Source organism: Poecilia reticulata, chromosome 11 (genome assembly GCF_904066995.2).
Source record: "Poecilia reticulata chromosome 11, P_reticulata-male-v2, whole genome shotgun sequence".
Classification (NCBI taxonomy): domain Eukaryota; kingdom Metazoa; phylum Chordata; class Actinopteri; order Cyprinodontiformes; family Poeciliidae; genus Poecilia; species Poecilia reticulata.
Window position 1 is genome coordinate 3,320,538 of NC_088840.1, and position 21,353 is coordinate 3,341,890.

The window sequence follows — 21,353 nt, forward strand, 5'->3', positions numbered from 1 at the left end:
GGATAAAAATATATGGGAAGAACTCCAGAATGTAACTGCATATGCAACCACACATATCTATGGGGTGGCCATTTTCATTCTTGTTGTGTCTTAAAATTGAATTTCAGCCCCGTGCCATTCTTGTCATTGGCTTCTGTTCATGTTCAAAAAAGAACAAGAACAGAGCCAGTCAGAGGAAGGTGGGAGGTTTTCTTCTGGTCAGTGCTGACCGCATACTGGACCATGAAACTACAGTATTCACAGCACATTTTTACACATTTTTACACATTTGTTTATGTTCCAGCCTTTTTCCAAATTGAATTAACTCTTCTCAGAATTCTACATACAAATACCTTCTTATAACATTGAGGATTCTTTGTTTTTTTATTACAGATTTGGCTAATTTATAAAAAAAATTAATAAATTTTTAACTGTAGTATCAATTAAAAAACGGCCATTTGCTAAAAGAACAACATATTCAGAGCAATGATTAAGTCAAAGTTGTATATATAATATGTACATTTTGCATTTAAGAGAAAGAAAAAAGACAAGAACTCAAGTGGTAATTTTACCTTCACATAGTTCAAATTCTTAAAAAAAGAACAATAATTTTCTATGCAATTATTAATTGATTATTTGAAGAAATAGTCAACAAATAAACCCGACACTGTTCTAATGTAAAGTGGAGCAGAAAGGGTTGAGTTTTCCACATGTCGATGTTAGAAGTATTTCTTCACTGTACTTACTACAAACAATCAGACGTTCACTGAAGGAATGCTGTTACTGCATGTTAGACAAGAAATGTATATTTACCATATTTTAAAAATGAATTGAAGTCTTTATTTGCATTTTTAATGTATACAATACACTATACATATAAAAGTGCATACTATAAACTTAAGTGTTTCAATGAAAGATTTGCCTAACTTTTAATCTGACTAATCGATCATTCTTCAAAACAATCAATTATTTAAATATTGTTTGTGTTCCTCTGCATGGAGGGAAGGGGCTAAATGTCCAAATTCCAGTTTGAGAAGGAAAAAAAAGCTTGGTTAATTAGTGTCTTTACAGAATGTATGATTTCAGTATTGATTAGAAACATTGATTATTATAGGATTGTCAAATTTGATTATTTTGACAATCCTGCTTGCTAACAGTAATTAGCAGTTGGAAAATTTCAGCTCCAAGCTTTGACTTCCTGGGACAACCTGAATGTGCATCAAGGTAAAACCTCCATCTGCCCTTCCAGCATCAGCGTGTCTTTTTAAGATGAATCAGTTCATTGTGATTCATTGGCAGACCCATGTAGGATGGGAGAGCATCTGCACAGCAGTTGGTACTCACAGATTTTGGAATGAAACCTAGATGTAGCATCACTTTTTACATGTTTGCAACAGTAAATCGTGTGTGAATAAGTTTTTTTTGGGGGGGGGTTGCAATTATGTACAGTTATAAAGACGGCCCACTTCATTTTAATTGTGTAAAAATACACCTTCAGACTTACTGAGAGGCCTCTGAAGCACATCTGTTGCTTGGTAGATTGTTCCCAACGCGCTGCTCACCGTTTCAGAGCAGATGTTTTAAAATGTACTGAAATAAAGCTGCAAGAACTACTAGAGAAAAGGTTGGTTCTAATATGTTAACTCTTATTACCATTGCTCTCCTGTTCTGTTCTCACCAAACCAAATCAAGTGTTGTTCTGTTGACTCATAAATTGAATTGATGTTAATGTCAATCAAATCGTATTGAAACTACATTTGTTGCCTATGGTTCTTTAACAAATGGGAGGTTCACCTTTCACCAAGACTGGCATTAATTGGAAAGACTGCAGCTGTTAGAAGCTGCACTACTCATCTTGTGCATGCTTTACAGTAAAACTCTTCACTACTGTATTTCAAACAGCATCAAGCCAAAGTAAGGATGACTTTGAAAAGCTTTTTTAAAAGCAATTTAAAATATTGCCCCGATTTTGGTTCCGTTCTAAAATAATTAGACCCTAACCCTAAACTGTGTAGAGACAGAGACACGGATGGCTTTCAGAAGTTAATGTTCTGGTTCTGAACATTAATCAACAACCAGCCCTGACACACCCAGGAAAGATTTTCTAAGAAACACGTGGATGTTCTTTTTTTTTTTTTAAGCTTTGAGGCTAGCCAGTAATTTTTTGCGGTGAGCACCTTTTAAGATATCTGCAAGATATTAATTAGCAATAACAGATGTCTTTTATTTTCTGGTTCCATGAACAGGAGTTCTACCACTGTCTCACCATGTTTTCTTTTTTATGTTGGACCATATATCTGACTTTATGTGTCATAATACCTGTCAGGAATGAACACACTAGGGAGGGAAGAGAGGTGCCATCTGCACATCTTGGGATGTGATGTGAGCGCTTGTGCATAAAGCCATGTTGTGACTCATGTTGCCGCGGCAGCGCAGCCTTCCTAAAGACATGACTCATCTGCAAACCTGCTTTTCTCCATCTGTTCAGTCTGTCTGAGGTGCAAAAAGACAAAACTGAGGCAGCAAGGACTCCAAATGTCACCCAGTACAGGGAACGCTAAGAGCATCGACTCTTAACGGGTGTGGAGTGTGAGCGCTGTGTGTGTGTGCAGGGTCCTTTCACTGAAGTGTCTTTATTTACCTGGAGGTTTCCTCAGGATGTTTCCACAGCTGATGAAAAGCTGGTGGACTCAGTTTGATCAGGGACCAAAGTTACTGTATATAGTTTTTTTTCCCAGTTTCAGCTGCTTCAGTTCGCTTTCACACTGCACTGTGTCAAACGAACCAAACCCATTTGGTGCTAGCTTGTGCTAACTAACAAATCACGTTCATGCTGAACAACAAGACAGCATTATGTATTTACACAGCCATCATCTGCAGATTTGTGACGGACAGTAGGAACCAAGTCATTTGGTGGATCCTGTTGGTAGTTTTCAGAGAAATTCTTTCTAAACTGATTTGTTCAAACTGCAACTTTCTTTAGCAACATCCCAGGAACATTGAGAGCAAAACTGTAGATGAAGCCATAGAGCTCTGTTCTCTGTGCCTGGGAGAAAATGCACGGACACATGCTCTGTGTTACAGCTAAGAACAAAATATTTACCTTTTCCAGCAGCCATTGTGCAGCATAAATCCAGCACAACAAACTTAGCATCGTGTTGTAATAAAGTGGGTGGCTCTCCGCTTCGGTTTCCAGGGGAGGAACTCTGCTTGGCTTGGGGTTGCTAGGTTAAAAAAATGTGATGCAAAAATGTAGATGTTTTTGAAATGGGTTGTTTTGCAGACTTCAGAGAATATTGACTTATTCCCAAAGAACCATTGGGTGTTCTTTTTCTAGAAGCAGTAGATAACCAAACGAAGGACAGAAACATGCAAAAGGTGAATTTTGCATAGCAGTGGACCATTAAGACTTCTGAAAGCTGGTCTGTTGAAGCTGAACTGGGCACACAGTGAAAACCAGACGGCTAATGTGCTAACAGCTGACTGATGTAGATGCTGGACAAACTAAACCTTCTTGATCTCCCACTCGTCCAGATCCCAGGCCCAGCCAGGAGTGGTGTGTGGTGAGTGTGACAGGAAGTGCCCGGGTGAGTTCGGGAATCCCACCGCACTCCCAGAAGAATCCCAGACATCTGTGTGCGAGGTGTGCAGCGGCTCGCTAGACGCTCCAGGTGAGATAAGAACCAGTGAAGCTGCTGTTCTTCTTCTCTGGTCCGAGCTCCTTTCCACAGAGCTGCTGTTTATTTTCAGTGGGACTTTGTGAACACCTGACTCCTGGAGCAGAGGGCAGAGGTCACCAGGACGACACACCTGGAGGTTTGTTCTATTCTGTGTTGATGATATGGTCCTGTTAAATATTACTTTGTCATAAAGAAACTTTACTTTGGTCCTTCTTCATTCTCATAACTGCTCATTTGTTAACCCTTTATTTGAAGGGGTGTGCATAAGAATGACATGACGCCGTCATAAATATGACATAACACCCGTTAAGATCATAAAGGAGTCTTTATGAATGTTTATGACTGTGTGTCATTTGGTAAATAATGACACTTTTAATGCAAAGTTGCTTTAAAAGTTGCATTAAAGTCCATTAAAAGTGCAAACCTTCCATTAAAGTGTCAGTATTTACCAAATAATTCAAAGTTGGAACTTTTAATGGACTTTAATGCAACTTTTAAAGTAACTTTGCATTAAAAGTGACATTATTTAGCAAATGATACTTCATGACAAGTCATAAACTTTCATAAATTAAAAAATAACAGAAAAGTATTAAATCAATTTTTCTTTCTGCTCCATTAGAATCGAAGGACCAAGCAGCCGATCCAGACCAACTCAAGGAGTCTGACCGCCAAGACGCTGCTCACGAGGATGATGACGGCACACATGATGAAGGCAGCGGGTCCACAGTACCTGTTGGTTCACACACTAGTGGGGAAAAAGCTGGAGTGGAGGGCCGGCTGGTGGGGAACACGTGCAGCTCGCCCCCCCCACCTCCCACCATGAGGAGCTCCGCCAGCACCAGGAGGGCCCTGTTCGCCCGCAGGCGCCTCAGTGCTTCGTCCTCTGGGGCCTCCCACTCTCCACACACCCAGTCTCCAGGTCCAGAAAGGGAGCCATCTCCACCTCGCAGCGCATCGCCCGGCCCACACCCGTCTCCTGCGCCAACCTCGTCCCTGTCTCCGTCCTCTCGTCCCGTCTCCTCAGTTCTGAAGACAGCAGCATCTCCAGTCAGGGGCCCGGACGAGGGGTCCCACTCCGCCGGGTTTCCTGGCTCCCCAGCTGGTGGATCTGCTCCGTGTCAAACCTGCCTTCCACCGAAGGAGCTACGGCCTGCTGCAGCTCTGGTGAGTCTGTTGAATAAATTTATAATTTAATCAAACCTCAGTTCATTTGCCTAGAAGGTCCGGTTAGTTGGGAAGGTGTGAATGCGTAATGGAACTCTGATGCAGATTAATAAGACAAACTCTGGTCCACCTACTAACCTCGGTCCTGGTTCAGGTGATATGAACTCTGGTGCTCTTCAAATTAATATGAGAACACCAAGTGGACTGGAGACCACTCCAATAGCAGGAAGTGAACTACAGCACAGTGCATTCTGGGTAGATACGACCCAAGCTACCATGAGGGTCTAGTGCTAACGGGAAAAATGGCTCGTGGTCTTTTACCAAAGACTAAAGAGAAATCCTACAACCTCTACAGTCAGGTGCCACTCCATTTTTGCTTAGACTTTGTGAAGAAGGCAGTTGCTTTCAGATGTTTTTGTGTCATGGCCTTCAGTGATTCTTGGTGCAGCGCCCCCACAGGTGAAGAGGGGGATTTTTCAAAGTGTCTGGTTGATTTGACAGAGTGCAGAGTGAAAGAGAACCGTAGCAGCTGAAAACGGAACAAATGTTGCAAATTTGGTTCCCAATCAGACCGAGTCTATCGGACCATCAGGTGTGAAAACAGCCTAGGAATAAGCTAAAGCCTTCTTTCACCTGTGACTCCATCCATGTTAGTTTAGCTCAGCCTAAAATAAACGCCCTTCAGACTCAAACAGCCAATGTTGTGTGGCTCAGTTTAATCCCAGTCGGTCAACACAAAGAGCAAATATAGATCGGCTGCTACATCTCAGCTTGTTTAAAGTCTCATTTATTGGAACAGGAAGGAAAGGCAACTCTCATGCTTCCTATCAACCTGTAACTCCTGAGCTCAGAATAAACCAGGAGAGCCTCGAAATAGAGTCAACATGTTTTCTGTGGGCAGCTGGCCGGAAAACTGGGAAGCAGGTGAAAGATTGGAGCCACAAAAAACAGGGATATCATGAAAATGTGGTGGAAGCTCCTCAAACAGTAAAAAAAGACTTCCTACCCCTTTAAATCTCTCCCTCTGTTGTCATGTCACAATATCAAACTGCAATGTGTTGATTGGGGTTTAATGCCACATAGCAACACAATGTAGGGCTCAGTTGTGAAGTGGAAGGAAAGGGATACCTGTGTTTCACATTTCTCTTTACTCTGATGCGACCGTGGCTCAGTGGGGAGAGGAGCCATCTTGCAATCAATTCCAACTTTGAGCTTATGGAAAAAGCAACAGCCAGCTGGTAAACTAATCAGAACGTTTTTAGGCAAAACACCATTTTTAAGTTCTCTCCCACACAACTTTTCTTAAGAATAAAGGTGAAAAAAAAGTAAAATGATAATAAAACATTTTTAAAAACTCAGGGTAACCTCAAAGTGCTGCCTGTGGCAGGAATTTTTACTTTTCAAAGTTAGTGGATGTAAAGGAAATTCTAACTGTTAATTGGAAGAACCTGAAGTCTATAGCTGAACTATAACTGAATGGAAACGGAGACTAAGAAATGACTGAATGTTAACAAATGAAACTGGACGTTTTCAGCCAGAGACAGAATGAGAATAAAGTTTCCGTCTGTCTTTGAAGTACACAGGAAAGCTTTGGTAATGGGCTTTTTGTTTGTTTGTTTTTTTGTATAATGTCCTCAGTCGGAGAATCTCCTGTTTTGAGTTGTGTATAGAGTTCCAAAAAAAAAAAAAAAACTTTATTAGGTGCAACTTATATTCAGGTGCACTCAATAGTCCGAGAATTATGGTAATCCAATTAAATCAACGGCCTTCAGAGTCTATTAGTGTGTAATTTGCTTGTTTTGTTCCTTTATTCCTTTTCTGAACTCTCCTTCCTGAATCTCCTGCTACATCACAATCATCCCTCTTTCATTGCCCATTTTTGTCTCTTGCAGTCGGGTGAGGAGAGCAGTCTGGTCCCCATCATCAGCCCTCATCCCGCCCGACCTCGAGGAACCAACCGACTCCTGAGCCACCTCCCGCTTCACTCCCAGCAGCCCGGCAGAACGCCCAGCCTCCTGATCCCCATCGGGGGGATCCACATGGTCCAGCCCAGGTCCACCCTCCCGCTCTACCGCCTGGTGGCCAGCCCAGCGGCCTCCCGCATCCCGACCGGAAAGATGGCTGCCCCACCGTACCAGGATGCCCACAAAGAGACAGTGGCCAGCAGCGCTCCACAGCGCCCCCGAGCTGCAGAGCAAACACCCGCAGGAGACAAAGACCTCCCCGTCCAGCAGCCCTCCACTTCCAGAAGCGGCACGCATGTTTACACTGAAGGTCAGAACTCCTCTCAGAAGCATCTCTGATAGGAGGAAGATTCTATATATATATATATATATATATATAAAGGGACAGTGCAAAAAGAAGAAGAAAAGAAAAGAAACAGAGTCCATGTGAGGGTGAAATATTCCAAAGCTCAACAAGATGAAAGCACTTGAGCACCGCTTCTGAATGACGCTGTTATGTAATTATCTGAATAATATATCTAAATATATAAATAAGCACTATGTTAGATATGCAGTACGTTTTGTAAATCTTTTTTACCCTTTCGTTTGACGTCATCCGTGTTAATTTATTTATGTGCTATTATGCAAATTCTGTACGTTATGCAACAGCAGCTGGAATGAATTGAGTTTTCCTGTTAGCCCCATTGAGACAGCTCTAATTCAACTATTGCTATGTTATTGTACTGTATTATCAGAACAGATATTTATTCACTCAGACCAGTATTTAAAGTGCAATTTGATGTCAGGATTGTGGTTTGAAGCGTCATTCTTAAAGCTGTGACTTTTCTGATTTGTCAGATTTTTTGTTTTGTTGTTGGTGTTGTGGAGTGAGAAGCAGAGCTGGGATCAGCCTTTCCTGTAGGAAACCAGCTTCAGCTCCAAGTGTAGGAAGAGCACTGAGAGATGATCTGATGGAGATGTTTCATGTACTCAGTGACTCTGGTACTGTTGGCTTTCAATTGTCATAAACGGATGTGTGTGTTTTTTTGTTTGTTTTTTTGCCTTTTCTAAATGATACAATCACTCATTTTCATGTTTACCATTAAACGTCTCATTTTTACAGATTTATATTAAAACTGTGACACATGGCTGGTCTCTAAAGTCGTTCTTTCCATTTTTTTTCAGGTAAAACAAAGTTTCCTGTTATAAAAACAACTGATTGGAACTTCAAGCATCTTGTGAGGTTTCCCTTTTTAAAAAATAATAATAATTCCACTACTCCTCCCAATGATATCAATATGAATGTAAACATTTCTTTAAATTGCTAGATAATAGCAGTACAGCATCACTACCCAGATAAATTATTCAGTTCCTCCAAGATGTTGCAATGTTTTGGTTTTTTTGTGACTGTTGCTGCCTAAAATGACAGATTTTTCTTTTTAAATTAAGTAAAACTTAAAAAAAAAAGCTTTAACTTTTTGCCATTATGTGGTTTAACAATAAAGCTGAAATTGCTGCCCATAGCCTTCCCAAAAACAGGATTTTAACAGTTCATATTTAAAGTACAAATAAAATCTAATCTAATCCTGTCCTCAGACGTCAAAGTGCAAAAGAATTCCATATTGGTCATTCAAGTTATATTATTATTAGTTTAGCATGAACTGTTTGCACAGAAGATGTAAATCTCATTGAATGTCTCAAAATAGTTTTTGTAAAAAAATAAATATATTAAAAATCATGTTGCCGTATTGCGTAACAAATGCTTCTGGTTGGAAATCCGGTTTTCCGGTTTAGACAGAGAAACACTGGAACTTGTTGACGAATGTTTAGCTGTTTTTTCTTCCTTTTTTGACCCCATGAACTCCAGTTAACCATAAATCCATGACTAAATTAATTGATGATTACAGGACTACAAATGGTACATTGACATAAAAATAATCTTTTGTGTACAAACCACCACCACTCACTTCATGCTAGTGTGGCTCCCCCCAGCGGCTATCAGTGACAGTTGCTTGGGTTAATGTTTTTAACCAATAAATCAATTCTTGGTTTGTTTAAAGTTTATAGTTATGACAGAGTTCACTCTTCCCTCTGTCTAAGTCGTTTTCTCTGCTGTGAAATGCCAGCTGAAGTAGGTCGACGTTGAGGAGCAGGAGCCTACTGTATCCACTGGATGGCAGCAGAGAGCTGCCTACCGCTTACAGGCATTATGACATCATCCACATACTTCAATCATACCTTAGGGTCGGTTCAGGGGGATTATTGTTGTTTCTTATAATCGGACCCGAATATGTTGAACGTTTTAAGACAAAACTCAGGTTTAGCAGAGAAGTAGATGTTGACAAAGACTGATGTCCTGTTTGGGTCTTTCCTCTTTATAAAGTAATCCACTGATAAGGTTCCCTAGAAAGCAGTTTGAGTTTCTATAGCAACAGGCATAACAACACCCCACGTTTATGGAAGCTTGCAGTGATATACAGTCTGAAGGTAATTACTTTTGTTAAAGGAGAGATAAGAGTTACATAAACAGTTCTTCTGAATTTCCTATAAAGCATGAGTAAATGGGAAGGAAGCAGGGAAAACCAGAACAATCTAAATTTGTGGCTGTGATTTATAGCCACGCATTTACAGTTTGTAGTGCATATGAAAAGTATTTAGCCCTTTGATTACTTGCCCAACACAAGGGCAATAAAAGAAGCAAAAATCAGTGTAAAACTGATTTCTAAAAACTAATGACAAATATATGTACACTAATAGGAAATAAGTGATTGCATAAGTATTCACCCACTTTAAAGTGACTGACCTAATTCAACAGAGCTCCAACCAAATGGTGCCAGGAGTCTAACAATGAATGGAATGGAGAACGTCTGAGTGCAGTGTGCCTTACTTAATATTAAAGAGGCAGTATTATGTGTTTTCCAGGTACATAATACATTTATACAGCACAATCAAGTAACTATGTTACCTTCAGTTGTTAAAAATGGTGAATATATCAAATATGCCTTAATTAATTTAGCATTTACTCACTTTAACTTTGTCAGATATGATGTTCTTTTGGTGAATAGAAATTGTTCAAGAAATTTATCTTGGAGCAAATATTTTCTTTTACGTTTGAGTTTATTAGAAAAGTAGATAGTTTAGTTCCTGGTATTCATTGCTATTTCAGGAGCAATTCCACCTCTATTCTCAATTTTTGGTAAAGCCGTCCTAACGGCTTGTGCTGGGTTTATTGGTGTTTCTCAGAAAAAAACAGAATGAAAAAAAAAATACTCACAAAAATCTACCATCGTGATTTATGAAAACCGTTGGCTTGAACATCCTCCCTACTTTTGGAAACATACCATGGCAGCTTGTTCATGTCGGTAATTTCAGTTTGTCATTACACAGCATAAACAAGCAGCGTGGATGTGAAAGCTAACTGTCAGCGTGCCGGTTTAAGTGATGCGGGTGTCTGCAGCAGGTATGTGACGATGAGGGCAGATGGGGAGACAGGAGACGTGTGACACAAACCCACAAAAATGTTCAGCATTTCCTCATAAAAACTGTTCAATTTTCAGGATGATTGTTTAGAAATAGGAGGCTTATTTCAATGCTACCTTTGTTCTGGATTGAAAATGAAAGATGAGCTTAAACTTTGAGATGACCTATTCTACTTACTAAAGCTAATATAACCTGGCTGCATAACCTTTAACCTAAACTTTGTTGATACACCTTGGGTTTTAAATGCAGGATGTCCTTGGATTAGCTGCTTTCCAAAAGCTAGCCAATAACTTGTCAAGGATTGCACTCAGGTGTTTCAACTTCCTATGGTCCATTCTCTTTTGAATCCACAAAAAGGCAGATTTTCCACAAATATTTTATAAATAAGTAAGGGTTCATTCACGTCGTATTCATTTAGTCCGTTTTAATCAAACTCTGGTTCATTTGCCTTGGCAGTCTGGTTCGGTTGGGGAGGTGTGAATGCACAATCAAACTCTGCTGCAGACCAGAGAATCAGAAAACCTTAGTCTCAGTTCAGTTAAATACAACTAAAACAAACACACAGGTCTAGTGCAAACAGAAGAGATGACTCAGGGTCTTTCACCAAAGACAAAAAACAAATCCTCCAACCATCTGATGCCACTCCAGGTTTGGCTCAGAGTTTTCTTCAGATATTTTCATGTTGTGTCCTTCAGCGGTTCTTGGTGCAGCGCCTCCACAGGCGAGGAGGGGAACAGGTTTTATAAAATGTTTGGTTCTTTTGACAGTGTAGAGAACCGCAGCAGCTGAAAATGGACCATCAGGTGTGAAAAGACCCAAAGAAGCACCTGCGAAGGAACTAAAAATAGGTGGAGGTCCGCTGCTCTGTTTTCCCATTTAAGGTATAATACCTTTACGTGGGTCTGAAAGTGTTTCATTAAAAATGCTTTAAAATATTTTCCCTGTGTAGTCACGAAAATACTTGGTTGCTGAGAAACACCCCACCAAAATCTTTCTTAATCATTTTCCATGTTTACCTGTTATACAGTAAATGTTTCACATTTTTTTATGCGAGCATCACTTGTCTCCTCTTGCAACTCCGGCTAACCCTCATCTTCACATAGTCATGGCAGACAGGTGTGGCAGATACCCTCATCACTTACACTTTACCTTTGTGTGTCCGGCGTGTTGGCAGGTACGCTGCTGCAATCAAATCTTTGATCTGCTCCTGCAGACGCTTGGCCCATATTTCTTTTAAGTTCACCTCGCGGTGCTATCTGTGTGAGTCACCAATGTTCGAAAACCACCAACGGTTACCAAGTTTGGTTCCTGTTCTCCGTTTCTCTTTGTGTTGTCATCAGGGCGTGGTTGCTCCATGATGCGGTTTCAGATTTGCTGCTTTATCTTAAAAAAACAAGAGAGCCTGCATCACTGCGAAAGTGTTGTAATGGAATCTGATCTTGAACAGATTGGGTAGATGAGCTGCATGATGGGCTGACACACCAACACCTTACGCATCTACACTGTTACTCTGTAACAGTGGATCCTTCCCCACTGATCAGAGACAGTTGCACAATCAATCCTCAGTCCTCACCCATTTTATGCAGTTTTGCTTGATTCTCATCTTTCTTTAGTGTTTCATCAGGGCTTATTCCCATTCGCTTGGATTCCATCCATCCATCCATCCATTTTCTTGACACCCTTGTCCCTCAGTGGGGTCGGGAGGGTTGCTGGTGCCCATCTCCAGCTAACGTTCCGGGTGAGAGGCGGGGTTCACCCTGGACAGGTCGCCAGTCTGTCGCAGGGCAACACAGAGACACACAGGACACACAACCATGCACACACACACTCACACCTTGGGGCAATTTGGAGAGGCCAATTAACCTGACCGTCATGTTTTTGGACTGTGAGAGGAAACCGGAGTACCTGGAGAAAACCCACGCATGCACAGGGAGAACATGCAAACTCCATGCAGAAAGACCGGGGCTGGGAATCGAACCCAGAGCCTTCCAGCTGCAAGGCAACAGCTCTACCAACTGCGCCACTGTGCAGCCCCACTTGGATTCTTCTCGTAGAATTTCTACTGGGTCAATCAGTCAAGTGGAGTGAGAAGTTGATTTTCTGCTGTTTTTTTAGAATTGTAGGCTGCCTGTAGTTTTAGTGTTGGCAGCAGAGGAAGTGAAGGAAGCCGTTCAGTCTGTGTTGGTCACGCCTCCAAATATTAAATTAACACTAACATTCGACTCATTAGGCTCAGCATTTCTCTCTTTGTAGTGGAGGATGGTTACTTATAACCCTAAAAGTAGAGACAAATTAAGTTCTTGCTCCTACTTATTTTAAATCTCATTGCCCCAAACCAGACCAGGCTGTGATTGGTTCAGCAGCTTTTCTATACGAATCAACTCAAAGCAGGGACAATCTCCAGAGCAGCTTTACAACAGAGATCTTTAAACTAAACCCAGGACAATGGAAATATCCTGGATTTAGAACGGAAAAATGTAACAAACATAGCCTAATGTCAGGGAAATGTCAAGTCTGGCTGGAATGCCAGAGACCCCTGCTATCTCTTCCACCCTGGCCAGGATCACAAAGACTCCCAGGCCTGATGAACAAACCGTCTCCTCATAGCATAAAGGTTACAGAAGGTCTTTCTGTCACTGGGATTGTTCAGATTAGATTTAAGGAAATGTACTCCGCTCACATAAACACTAGATTTCAACTCTCTACACGAGGAATGCTGTTGCTTCTTCTGCTCTGACTAAAATCTGCTGGACATCATCCAAACTCCTGAGCCTTTGATATTAAAATGTTTCTATTTAGTATTTAAAGCTAACATCAAACAGTTTTCTGTCCATGATTTAATACTTGACCTGAACCAGATGAGTAGGGTGGAGATGCTAACTTGCGTTGATCAAGTTAGCTTCTAACAGTTGCCTTGAAAGGTCTATGCTAGTGTGTTAGCTGACATAGACGATTCTGCTAAAGAGACAGTGCTAGAAGGTATTACTGTAGTTTCATCATGGTTTCTGATGAAAACCATCAGAAACCATGATGGTTCCTGAATTTGTGTTCATCATTTGAGTTCACCAACTCAAATTCAAGACTTTTTGAAACCTTTTTAAGACTGTTACAAAGGAAATTTAAGACCTGCATCACCCAAATCTCAGTGTATATCCCAACATAGTAACAACTTTGTTGAAAATTCTTCAAAAGGTCAAACAGTTGCTTGACCACAGTGTAAAGGAACTGTGTGCTAATCACAGTGGCGACCATTTTCTATGGAGTTTTAGCCACGTCAGGGAGCAAAACTGTGACAAATCTGGGGCGCGGAATGCAAGTACCCTCTAAAGGGTCGGTAATAGAAGTCTGGTAACGGCAAAGTCGAATGAAATCCAGCCGACTGTCGATATGTTTTCACTTACCCATGATGAATGCAAGAAACTAGCAAGGTTAGAGTATTTGTCCAGAGTTGCCTCAACCACTTCCTGTCACAGAACGCAATGAAGACGTCAGAAAAAAACTACATCCAATTCAATTCAGATTTAAATTAAAATGACCAAAAGCACCAAAGTGCTGTACAGAATACATAAAAATATTTGAAGTACAACATAATGGCTACTATAAGGACATCAAAACAACAAAGCTGACTGCTGCAGACGGCGAGCCGCAAACGTCTTTCCCATCTTTGCATCTTATATTGAATATACAAGATTAAATGGTCCTGCCATGACAAAATGTAATATATATTTAAGGCCAAGTTACATCTTGTTTTAAGAATTTAATACATTTTAAAGACTTAATTTTAGAGACATGAATTTAAGACTTTTAAACGCTTTAAAGGATGCGCTGATGTCGTGGCAGGCTGCATAGCTGCCTCAGCAGATCAAACGTTTCCCCTCATCCTTTAGGAATTTTTAATGATTCTGCAATCGCAGCTCAGCTTTTAGTTTGTCACCACACCGCCTCGCATTCCTCTTCGTCCCTCAGCAGCAGGCGGAAGTGACGGGCAGATAAGAGCACATTTTTCACCCTGCCACCCTGCCAAGCAGCAGGAGGAAAGGAAGCGAGGGCCAAAGGTTACCTTCAGATTGACTCCATTTTTCCATTAGACAAATATTTACTCAAGATCTGTTTTTTTTTTCCACCTCACTGTAAACCTGTGATTGGTCCAATATCAGTCTGCGCACATTTTGACATCCTTGTGGCATTTCCTTTTAACCTTCACCCTCCAAAACCAGCACACAATGCTCCAGCCGTGTTTTTTCCTCCTGTTGTTTCTCTAAGCACCTTCTATCTATCACGTTTCCACCGCAGCGCTGATGTAAAAAAATTCCTCCACCAGACTTTCCATCCAGCATTAACTAAACAATTGCACTCCTTCCTGTTTTTAAATTTGGCCGTCTGGTGCACAATCTGAAACCATTTATGGTAAATAATGTGTCAAACAAATACGTTGATGCTACTTTGATTTTATTTTGGGAGCAGATGCGCCTGTGATCATCCAGGAAGAACAACACCTTAGCTAGCATACTGCAGCATGAGGCAGCACTGAATATAAACTCCTGCTTTAATAACATAACATTGTTTATATGAGCATATTGTGACACTAACAGATCAATAGAAGTCAGATGTTTCCAATCATTTAAAATTTAAATTAAATTTGGAGCCTTTGTAAAAGAAACTTGTAATACAGATTGCATTTTGATAAGCAAGTATGTAAAACAGCATGTAAATCTGACAAAAAGATTTTGTCTAATCACAATCATGATTTAATCATGAGTTATGTGTTTTTAACACACACACTCGTGAGGAAATACAAGTCCTTGCAAAAGTATTCAAACCCCTAGAAGTTTTATACAATTTTTTTGCGTTAAACCAACAAAATTCAATCTGTTAGTGAAATATTCTGTGACAGACCAACACAACAGACATAGATGGCTTTCAAACAGTGTACAAATGAAAATCTGAAAAGTGTAGCATGCAAAAGTTCAGTGTGAGGACCGTCACTCTAAGTGTTGGTCATTTAAACTCAGCAGACGTCCTGCTGTTCTGTGAAGAGGAAAGTTGGACAAAATCAGAACAAAAAAACCAGAAGAAAAACAGCCTCGGTTTGTCGGACCTTGTTGTGTTGGAGCTGTCACTACTAACACTTAGATTTGATTTTCCTTCATTTCTCCCACTTGTTCCGGTATCTCATGCTCTCTTTGTCTTAAGTTCACCAGCCTGTGGCTCTGAAGATCACAACACGACAACACGAAGGAATACCTGGGAAGTCTGAACGACTTTAACTCCTTAGGCTCTGTGGGTACACATTTCAATATCTGTGTATGTGGAAATTGAAGAGTGTGTGTGTCAGTGCAGTTTTACTGTAGTGTGTTCACTTGGTGGTGTGCGTGTACATACGTGTGTGTGTGTGTGTGTGCGTGTGTGTGTGTGTGTGTGTGTGTGTGTGTGTGTGTGTGTGTGTGTGTGTGTGTGTGTGTGTGTGTGCGTGGGCTGCAGAGAGCTGATCCGGCAGACTGCTTCGTATCTCTCTACGAAGGTCAAACCGTGATGCTCACCGTGGAGACTCTGCTATGACCTCACCTTCCTGCGGGTGGTGCTGACAGCCCTTCTTTTCATCCCCCTATCAGCGGCGGGGCGCATGCAAACCTTCAGCTGCCGCTCACCTCTTCCTCTGGCGCTCCGGTTCCATCTCGTTCCACGTCTGTCATCTGTGGAATGAGGAAAAACAAACAAGGCTCCCCGCAGACTGACGCAGCCCCTCTCGGCCGCTGCATGCTCCTGATTTTCCAAAGAAATCATTTTATTTGTCAAAAAATAAAAGGCAACCACCTTTTAAACCACCTTGTTCGACCACAATCCAAACCCTAATTCAGTACAGAGTACCAAAACATTGTACTCAAGCAAGAGTAGCACTACTTCAATATATTTTTACTCAAGTTAAATGAGTAATTTAAGAGTAAAAATGTATTTGGTAAAAAGTCTACTCAAGTACTGAGTAACTGATCAAGTGATCAATCATTTAATATTTAAAAATTACATCATCAAATCTAAAGTTAAGTGGAAATGTTCATACTTTAAGGACGAAAATCCGATCATTCATGTAAGTAACAAAAAATAAAATAAGGTAAAATAAAAATTTTCCAAATCAGTTTCTTTCAATAAAAAAACCTATGAACTTTAACATAAAGCTGCAGGTGTGTGTCTGGTGAATTTCTGGTTAAAACATGTTTGTTTTTCATTCAGTAGGTAGAAAATTCAGAAATTTTACTCACGTAAGAGTAGAAATACTTCATGGTAAAATTACTCAAGTAAAAGTCAAAAGTACAGCTTTAGTAAAAATGATCCTAAAGGTACCTCTTTTTCAAAAAAGTTACTCTAGGAAATGTAACTATAGTTACTACCCAACTCTGCATATTTGACTAATATAAGCAAAACTACAGATAAAAGAGATAAAAGAGAATGACAGAAGATGATAAACATGTTATCTGTAGAGATGTGGTCGTTATGAGCTGTTTAGAAATATTCTGTTATTTTGAGTTTCCAGTCTGAATGACATTCCATGAGGAGACGGCGGCTTCACTCCGGTGACTGGAATGCTGTGTGTCACCATGATGGAGCGGGAGTGTGGGGGTTTCAGGTGGCGTCTCGGCCGAGTTGTATAACAACAACCAAGCTCACAGATGTGGGAGGAGCCTGTGGGATATATAAGCAGATGCTCCTGGCTGCAGCTGAACACAAAGCACCTGTTGCTGCTGCTGCTGCACAGAGTTCAGACGTTAAGCCTGTCCACCGACCTGAACGTGTCTGCTGACTGCCGCTGCTTTCATCCAACGCCACAAAGAACCACAATGGACCCCTTCAGGAGCAAGATGCTGGGTTTATTCATTATCTGCATGTCTCTACAAGATGGTAAGTTGGTTTTTATTGTCATTATTTTTATTATTATTTTTGCTTGTAGCATTAAAACTCTTGGAAGCTGGACACTTGTTAAAGATTTCAAGACTGAGTAAGGTTCTAAAACCTGGAAGTTTATTTTATTTTATTTTTTTAATGATGGATTAAAAATGGAGATGCTGCTGTTTAATTTGACCAGACTTTGACCAGTAAACGGAGAGCATAAATAGAACGAGTGCAGACTTCCATGGAATACTTGACCTCAATAAGAAACACACCTTTTATTAAAGATTAAACACAATATCAGCGTAGCACTGCTGATCCAGGCACTTCTGGTCAAGATAGTGTATCGTCTTAATTGGAATAAGTTAAATAATTGATAGTATTTGTGGAGCAATGAGTCCACATTACACATATTGAATGTCTCTTTATGTGCATGTGTGATTTGTAATCACATATGCACACATTTGTAATGCTGTCTAATCTGTGGATCTCTGGCACCTGCCAGGCTGTGGACTCCCTTTATCAGACCAGCAGGAAGCGCTCGTCTCAGAGCCGCATCAGCGCCACATCAGGACCAAGCGCTGCTCTTGTAGCAACTGGGAAGACAGAGAGTGCATCTACTTCTGCCACCTGGACATCATCTGGGTCAACACACCGAGGTGAGGTTCCTCACGGCTTCAGACAGAGATGCTGCTGGTTGGTTTTGTGTGCAAAAAGCCAGATGTCTAATAAAAGCCCAGAGGTGCTTCGATGAGCTATCTCCATCTAAAAATGTTTCATTTGTCCTTGACAGCAAAATCCTTCCTTATGGCATGGGAAGTTCCGCGTCTCGCCGTCGCCGGTCAGCCAGCCGATGTGAATGCCACGATCCTGCAGATAAAACCTGCCGTGGCTTTTGCCATAAAAAGTGAGCGATGCCTTTTTTTTCTGTATGCCTACCCGACAGGAAACTCAGTATTTCCCCCCTCATGACATAATCTGGGTTTGCAAGATAGTATCAGAGTAGCTTCTACATCTTCCTTAGTCTTAAGTGATACATCCAGAAAGCATGTTGCCACAGATCCAGAGAGAAGATTCAATGATCGGACGTGTGATAGTGGCCCTGTGGTATGAGGGCGGTGGCAGATAGCAAGACATGCATTTCTCTGGAGTGACTATGGTTTATTAAAAACGCGGCTATTTTTAGGAAAGTTTACATTTCTGTTGTGGCTCAACGGAGTTTGTGTTGCGTCTTTGGCATGCTGTGGTCACAAAAGCACCACAATGGATTATTCATTGTCTCTTGATGTTGTCCTTGAAGATGTTTTGTAAGACACGTCCTGCTTTTCAGCCATAAAAATATTTACATTAGGAATCTCTTGGAATTGCCGACTTGGTCCAGAACAGTTGCACCCACAGTAGGGTCAGGTTATAGATCACTTTTTCTGTGAGATCAAGTTGTAAAACATCAATATTTGTGGTTTAGTTTCATTCCTAATTTTAATGACGGCCTGTTTCTCTCCACAGTCCTGAAGACGGCAGAACAGAGGCCTTGCAAAAAGTTACCGCCACAAACAGCCACAGATTTCTCACAGTTTTAAGGTAAATGGCAAAACTCACATTTTTGTTGGGTTTTTGTGGTTGTTTTTGATCAACAACAAGGAGTTTCTAACCAGGACTCTTGTTTCATGCCTCAGATCTGTGGTCAAGCTCAACATGGCAATCGCAAAAGATATTCAGTCATCGAACTCTTCAGGAGCCAAGAAGACCAAAACAAGAAGATAAAGGAGAGAAGATCCAAACAACGCTCTGACTTAATTGATCCTACCTCCCAGTGGGGTACCAGAGACCCTGTGAGACTCCTACTGACTCTGGAGCTCAAAAGGATTCCCCATCATGTGGAAACAGGTGTGGAGACATGAAAGCGGAAGGAGGAAAATGAAGACGTGTTTCAAACTTTGGGAGACTCTTTAGTTCTAAATGAGGAACCCTAAATGAAGGAACAAGAGTATGTCGTCTCTTTCTCCTCCATGGAGAATAATGGGCCAAATCACAGTTCATATGTAACAATTAGTCTCCCTCAGTCAGAGTTACCAAAATGTTGATATTACTGAAGGGTCAAATATTCAAGAAAGGTCAAAAGTCCCAGGGACTGGGAATTTGGGCTCAATGGACGAAACACCAACATTGGTTCTCTGAAAAGACCTTGAAATTGAGAACTGTGTCATTTATATCCTAGAGTCAACTAGATTTTCTCTCTCTCTCTCTCTCTCTCTCTCTCTCTCTCTCTCTCTCTCTCTCTCTCTTTCTCTCTCTCTCTCTTTATATATATATATATATACATAGGTATACATATATACCTATGTATATTTCATCTACATTATTTCAAGCGTCCCTGCAGACCCTTGTTTCCAAACTCCTCTGTATCAGAGCTGGAATCTGTTGTCCTGCTTGACCTTTAGGACAAACCTGCAAATGGCTTTTGAAATGATGAAATCTTGAAACCGGCAGCTAGCTCAGGCCTGGCCCACACGGCCGTGGTGAAGCGAATGTCATCTCTCTGGGTTTTACGTAATAACAATTAGTTCTTTCAAGGTTTGCCAGCTCCTTCCTGTTTGCTGAACAGCAGTGATGCTGCAGGTCTATTGTGATGACTCAAGTGTTTGTTTTTATTAGAGGATAAGCCAGAAGGTTTCTATGATGTTTAGCTTGCCTGAAAAAAACAACAACAAACAAAAGAACACATCAGTCCCATTAAGTATCCATTTATTCCTCTGTAGTTGGTCAGAGGAACAGTAGTTGGCGCTGCAGGCTGACTGAAGCCAGCAGTCTGTGACTGAATGTTGATTCGCTCCATTTCGATCACTGCAAAGTAGAAAACATCTCAGCACTGAATGTCAAGTTCAGTTTACAAGCTTTTTTAATACAAACACAGTAATTGTAAATAGAAGAATTTATTTATTGCCTAACTTATTGAGAAATGTATTTATATTTCTATAACTAATGTTAAGAATTTTGTATGACAATAAAAGAAAATGTTGAAACTATTCATCTTGTATATCTTGTTTTTTTTTGATGGATGGATATGAGAGAACACATTTAGCAGAAGTACATGTTGCCGTTTTTTTAAACTTTTATTCCACATATCAAACATGAAGTCAAAACAGGATTTTATCATCTATTCACAGCTCACTCTGTTTTCCGTGTGGCTAACGCTGAGACTTTGGTGCAGGATTTTATTTCTATTGTCCTGCTTTCTAGTTTTCATAAGAAAAATCTGTCCATCATCCAGCTGTTACAAAACTCTGCAGCTCGTGTGCTAGCAGAGACCAGAAGTCTCAGGATAGTTTTTGTAGTTTTTAAGATTACTTATTGGTTTAAAATTGTCTCATTGGTTTTGTGATGTAGTGCAGACCCTGAGGTCCTCTGGTCTGGTTCTGGTCTACCAGCCAGCACCTCCAGGATGTTGCTATGATTTTGGGGTTTGTTGCTTCCTAAAATTACAGATTTTGCTCAACCTTTTTGAAAAACTTGCAATTTTTTAAAGATTTATTTTTCCCATAAAGTGATCTAACAAGAGAGTTGAAATTGCTTCACATAACCTTAATAAAAAGCATTTCAATATAGTTCATATTTTAAGTTCAAATAACATTTTCAATACCTTCTTGAAGTAGCATCTTAATACAAAACAAATCATGTCCTGAGGAGAGGTCAAAGTGCAAAAGTAGAATCACATATTGGAGTTAACATGAACTGTATGCAAAGCAGAAAAAACATACAGAAAATCTAAACATGTTATTTGTAAAAAACAAATTAATAAAAATAATAATAAAAATGAATACAAATGTTACTGCTTTGCATCACACATGGGATGATGGGAGTTCTCCTTCCTGCCACCTTGGAATATATGGTGATATGAAAATGAAAGAGAAAAAACAGCTAATAAAAGAGGTTAAAAAATAAACACATAAAAATGTTTAAAAACAGTTCTTGAGGAACACATTTTCAACATCTCTGGTTTGGACTCTAACCTTTGTGCGTGCGAGGACTGAGGCAAATGATACAAGTGATACGGGTCTGGGGTCGGTTGGACCCCATTGTAAACACAAGGGTTAGATCAGTCTGGCTGTTTTGGTCAATAAAATCTGTTTTACCTGCACTGTATGGAACGTTATCCTTCAGCTCCTGGTTGTTTGTGAAAAGAAGGTGTGCACATGAATCATACCAGAACTTTGGACCAAATGAA

General features: G+C 40.5%; 2 protein-coding genes across 3 annotated transcripts in view; both read left to right on the forward strand.

The window, feature by feature from the left end:
- Positions 1 to 7,914, forward strand: part of hivep3a (HIVEP zinc finger 3a) — a 33,016-nt gene extending 25,102 nt beyond the window's left edge. For both annotated transcript variants that reach the window (XM_008421527.3, XM_017307578.2), the window contains exons 4-7: positions 3,514 to 3,650; positions 3,730 to 3,795; positions 4,279 to 4,823; positions 6,716 to 7,914. In XM_008421527.3, the coding sequence (XP_008419749.2) occupies positions 3,514 to 3,650; positions 3,730 to 3,795; positions 4,279 to 4,823; positions 6,716 to 7,126 (1,159 nt within the window). In that variant the 3' untranslated portion in view covers positions 7,127 to 7,914. The remainder of the gene's footprint in view (positions 1 to 3,513; positions 3,651 to 3,729; positions 3,796 to 4,278; positions 4,824 to 6,715) is intronic.
- Positions 7,915 to 8,002: 88 nt separating this feature from the next.
- On the forward strand, positions 8,003 to 20,146 carry LOC103471983 (uncharacterized). The gene is made up of 7 exons (XM_008421317.3): positions 8,003 to 9,253; positions 15,440 to 15,526; positions 15,768 to 17,140; positions 17,634 to 17,787; positions 17,922 to 18,035; positions 18,635 to 18,709; positions 18,805 to 20,146. Exons 3-7 carry the CDS (start codon positions 16,912 to 16,914, stop codon positions 18,890 to 18,892), a joined length of 660 nt encoding a protein of 219 aa, XP_008419539.3. The 5' UTR covers positions 8,003 to 9,253; positions 15,440 to 15,526; positions 15,768 to 16,911; the 3' UTR covers positions 18,893 to 20,146.
- The last annotated feature ends 1,207 nt before the right edge of the window (positions 20,147 to 21,353 follow it).

Coding starts and splice junctions, on each gene's coding strand:
- LOC103471983 (XM_008421317.3), top strand. CDS start 16,912: ATGTGGGAGGAGCCTGTGGGATATATAAGCAGATGCTCCTGGCTGCAG. Junction 17,141..17,633: donor CTGCATGTCTCTACAAGATG/GTAAGTTGGTTT, acceptor GGCACCTGCCAG/GCTGTGGACTCCCTTTATCA. Junction 18,710..18,804: donor AGATTTCTCACAGTTTTAAG/GTAAATGGCAAA, acceptor TTCATGCCTCAG/ATCTGTGGTCAAGCTCAACA.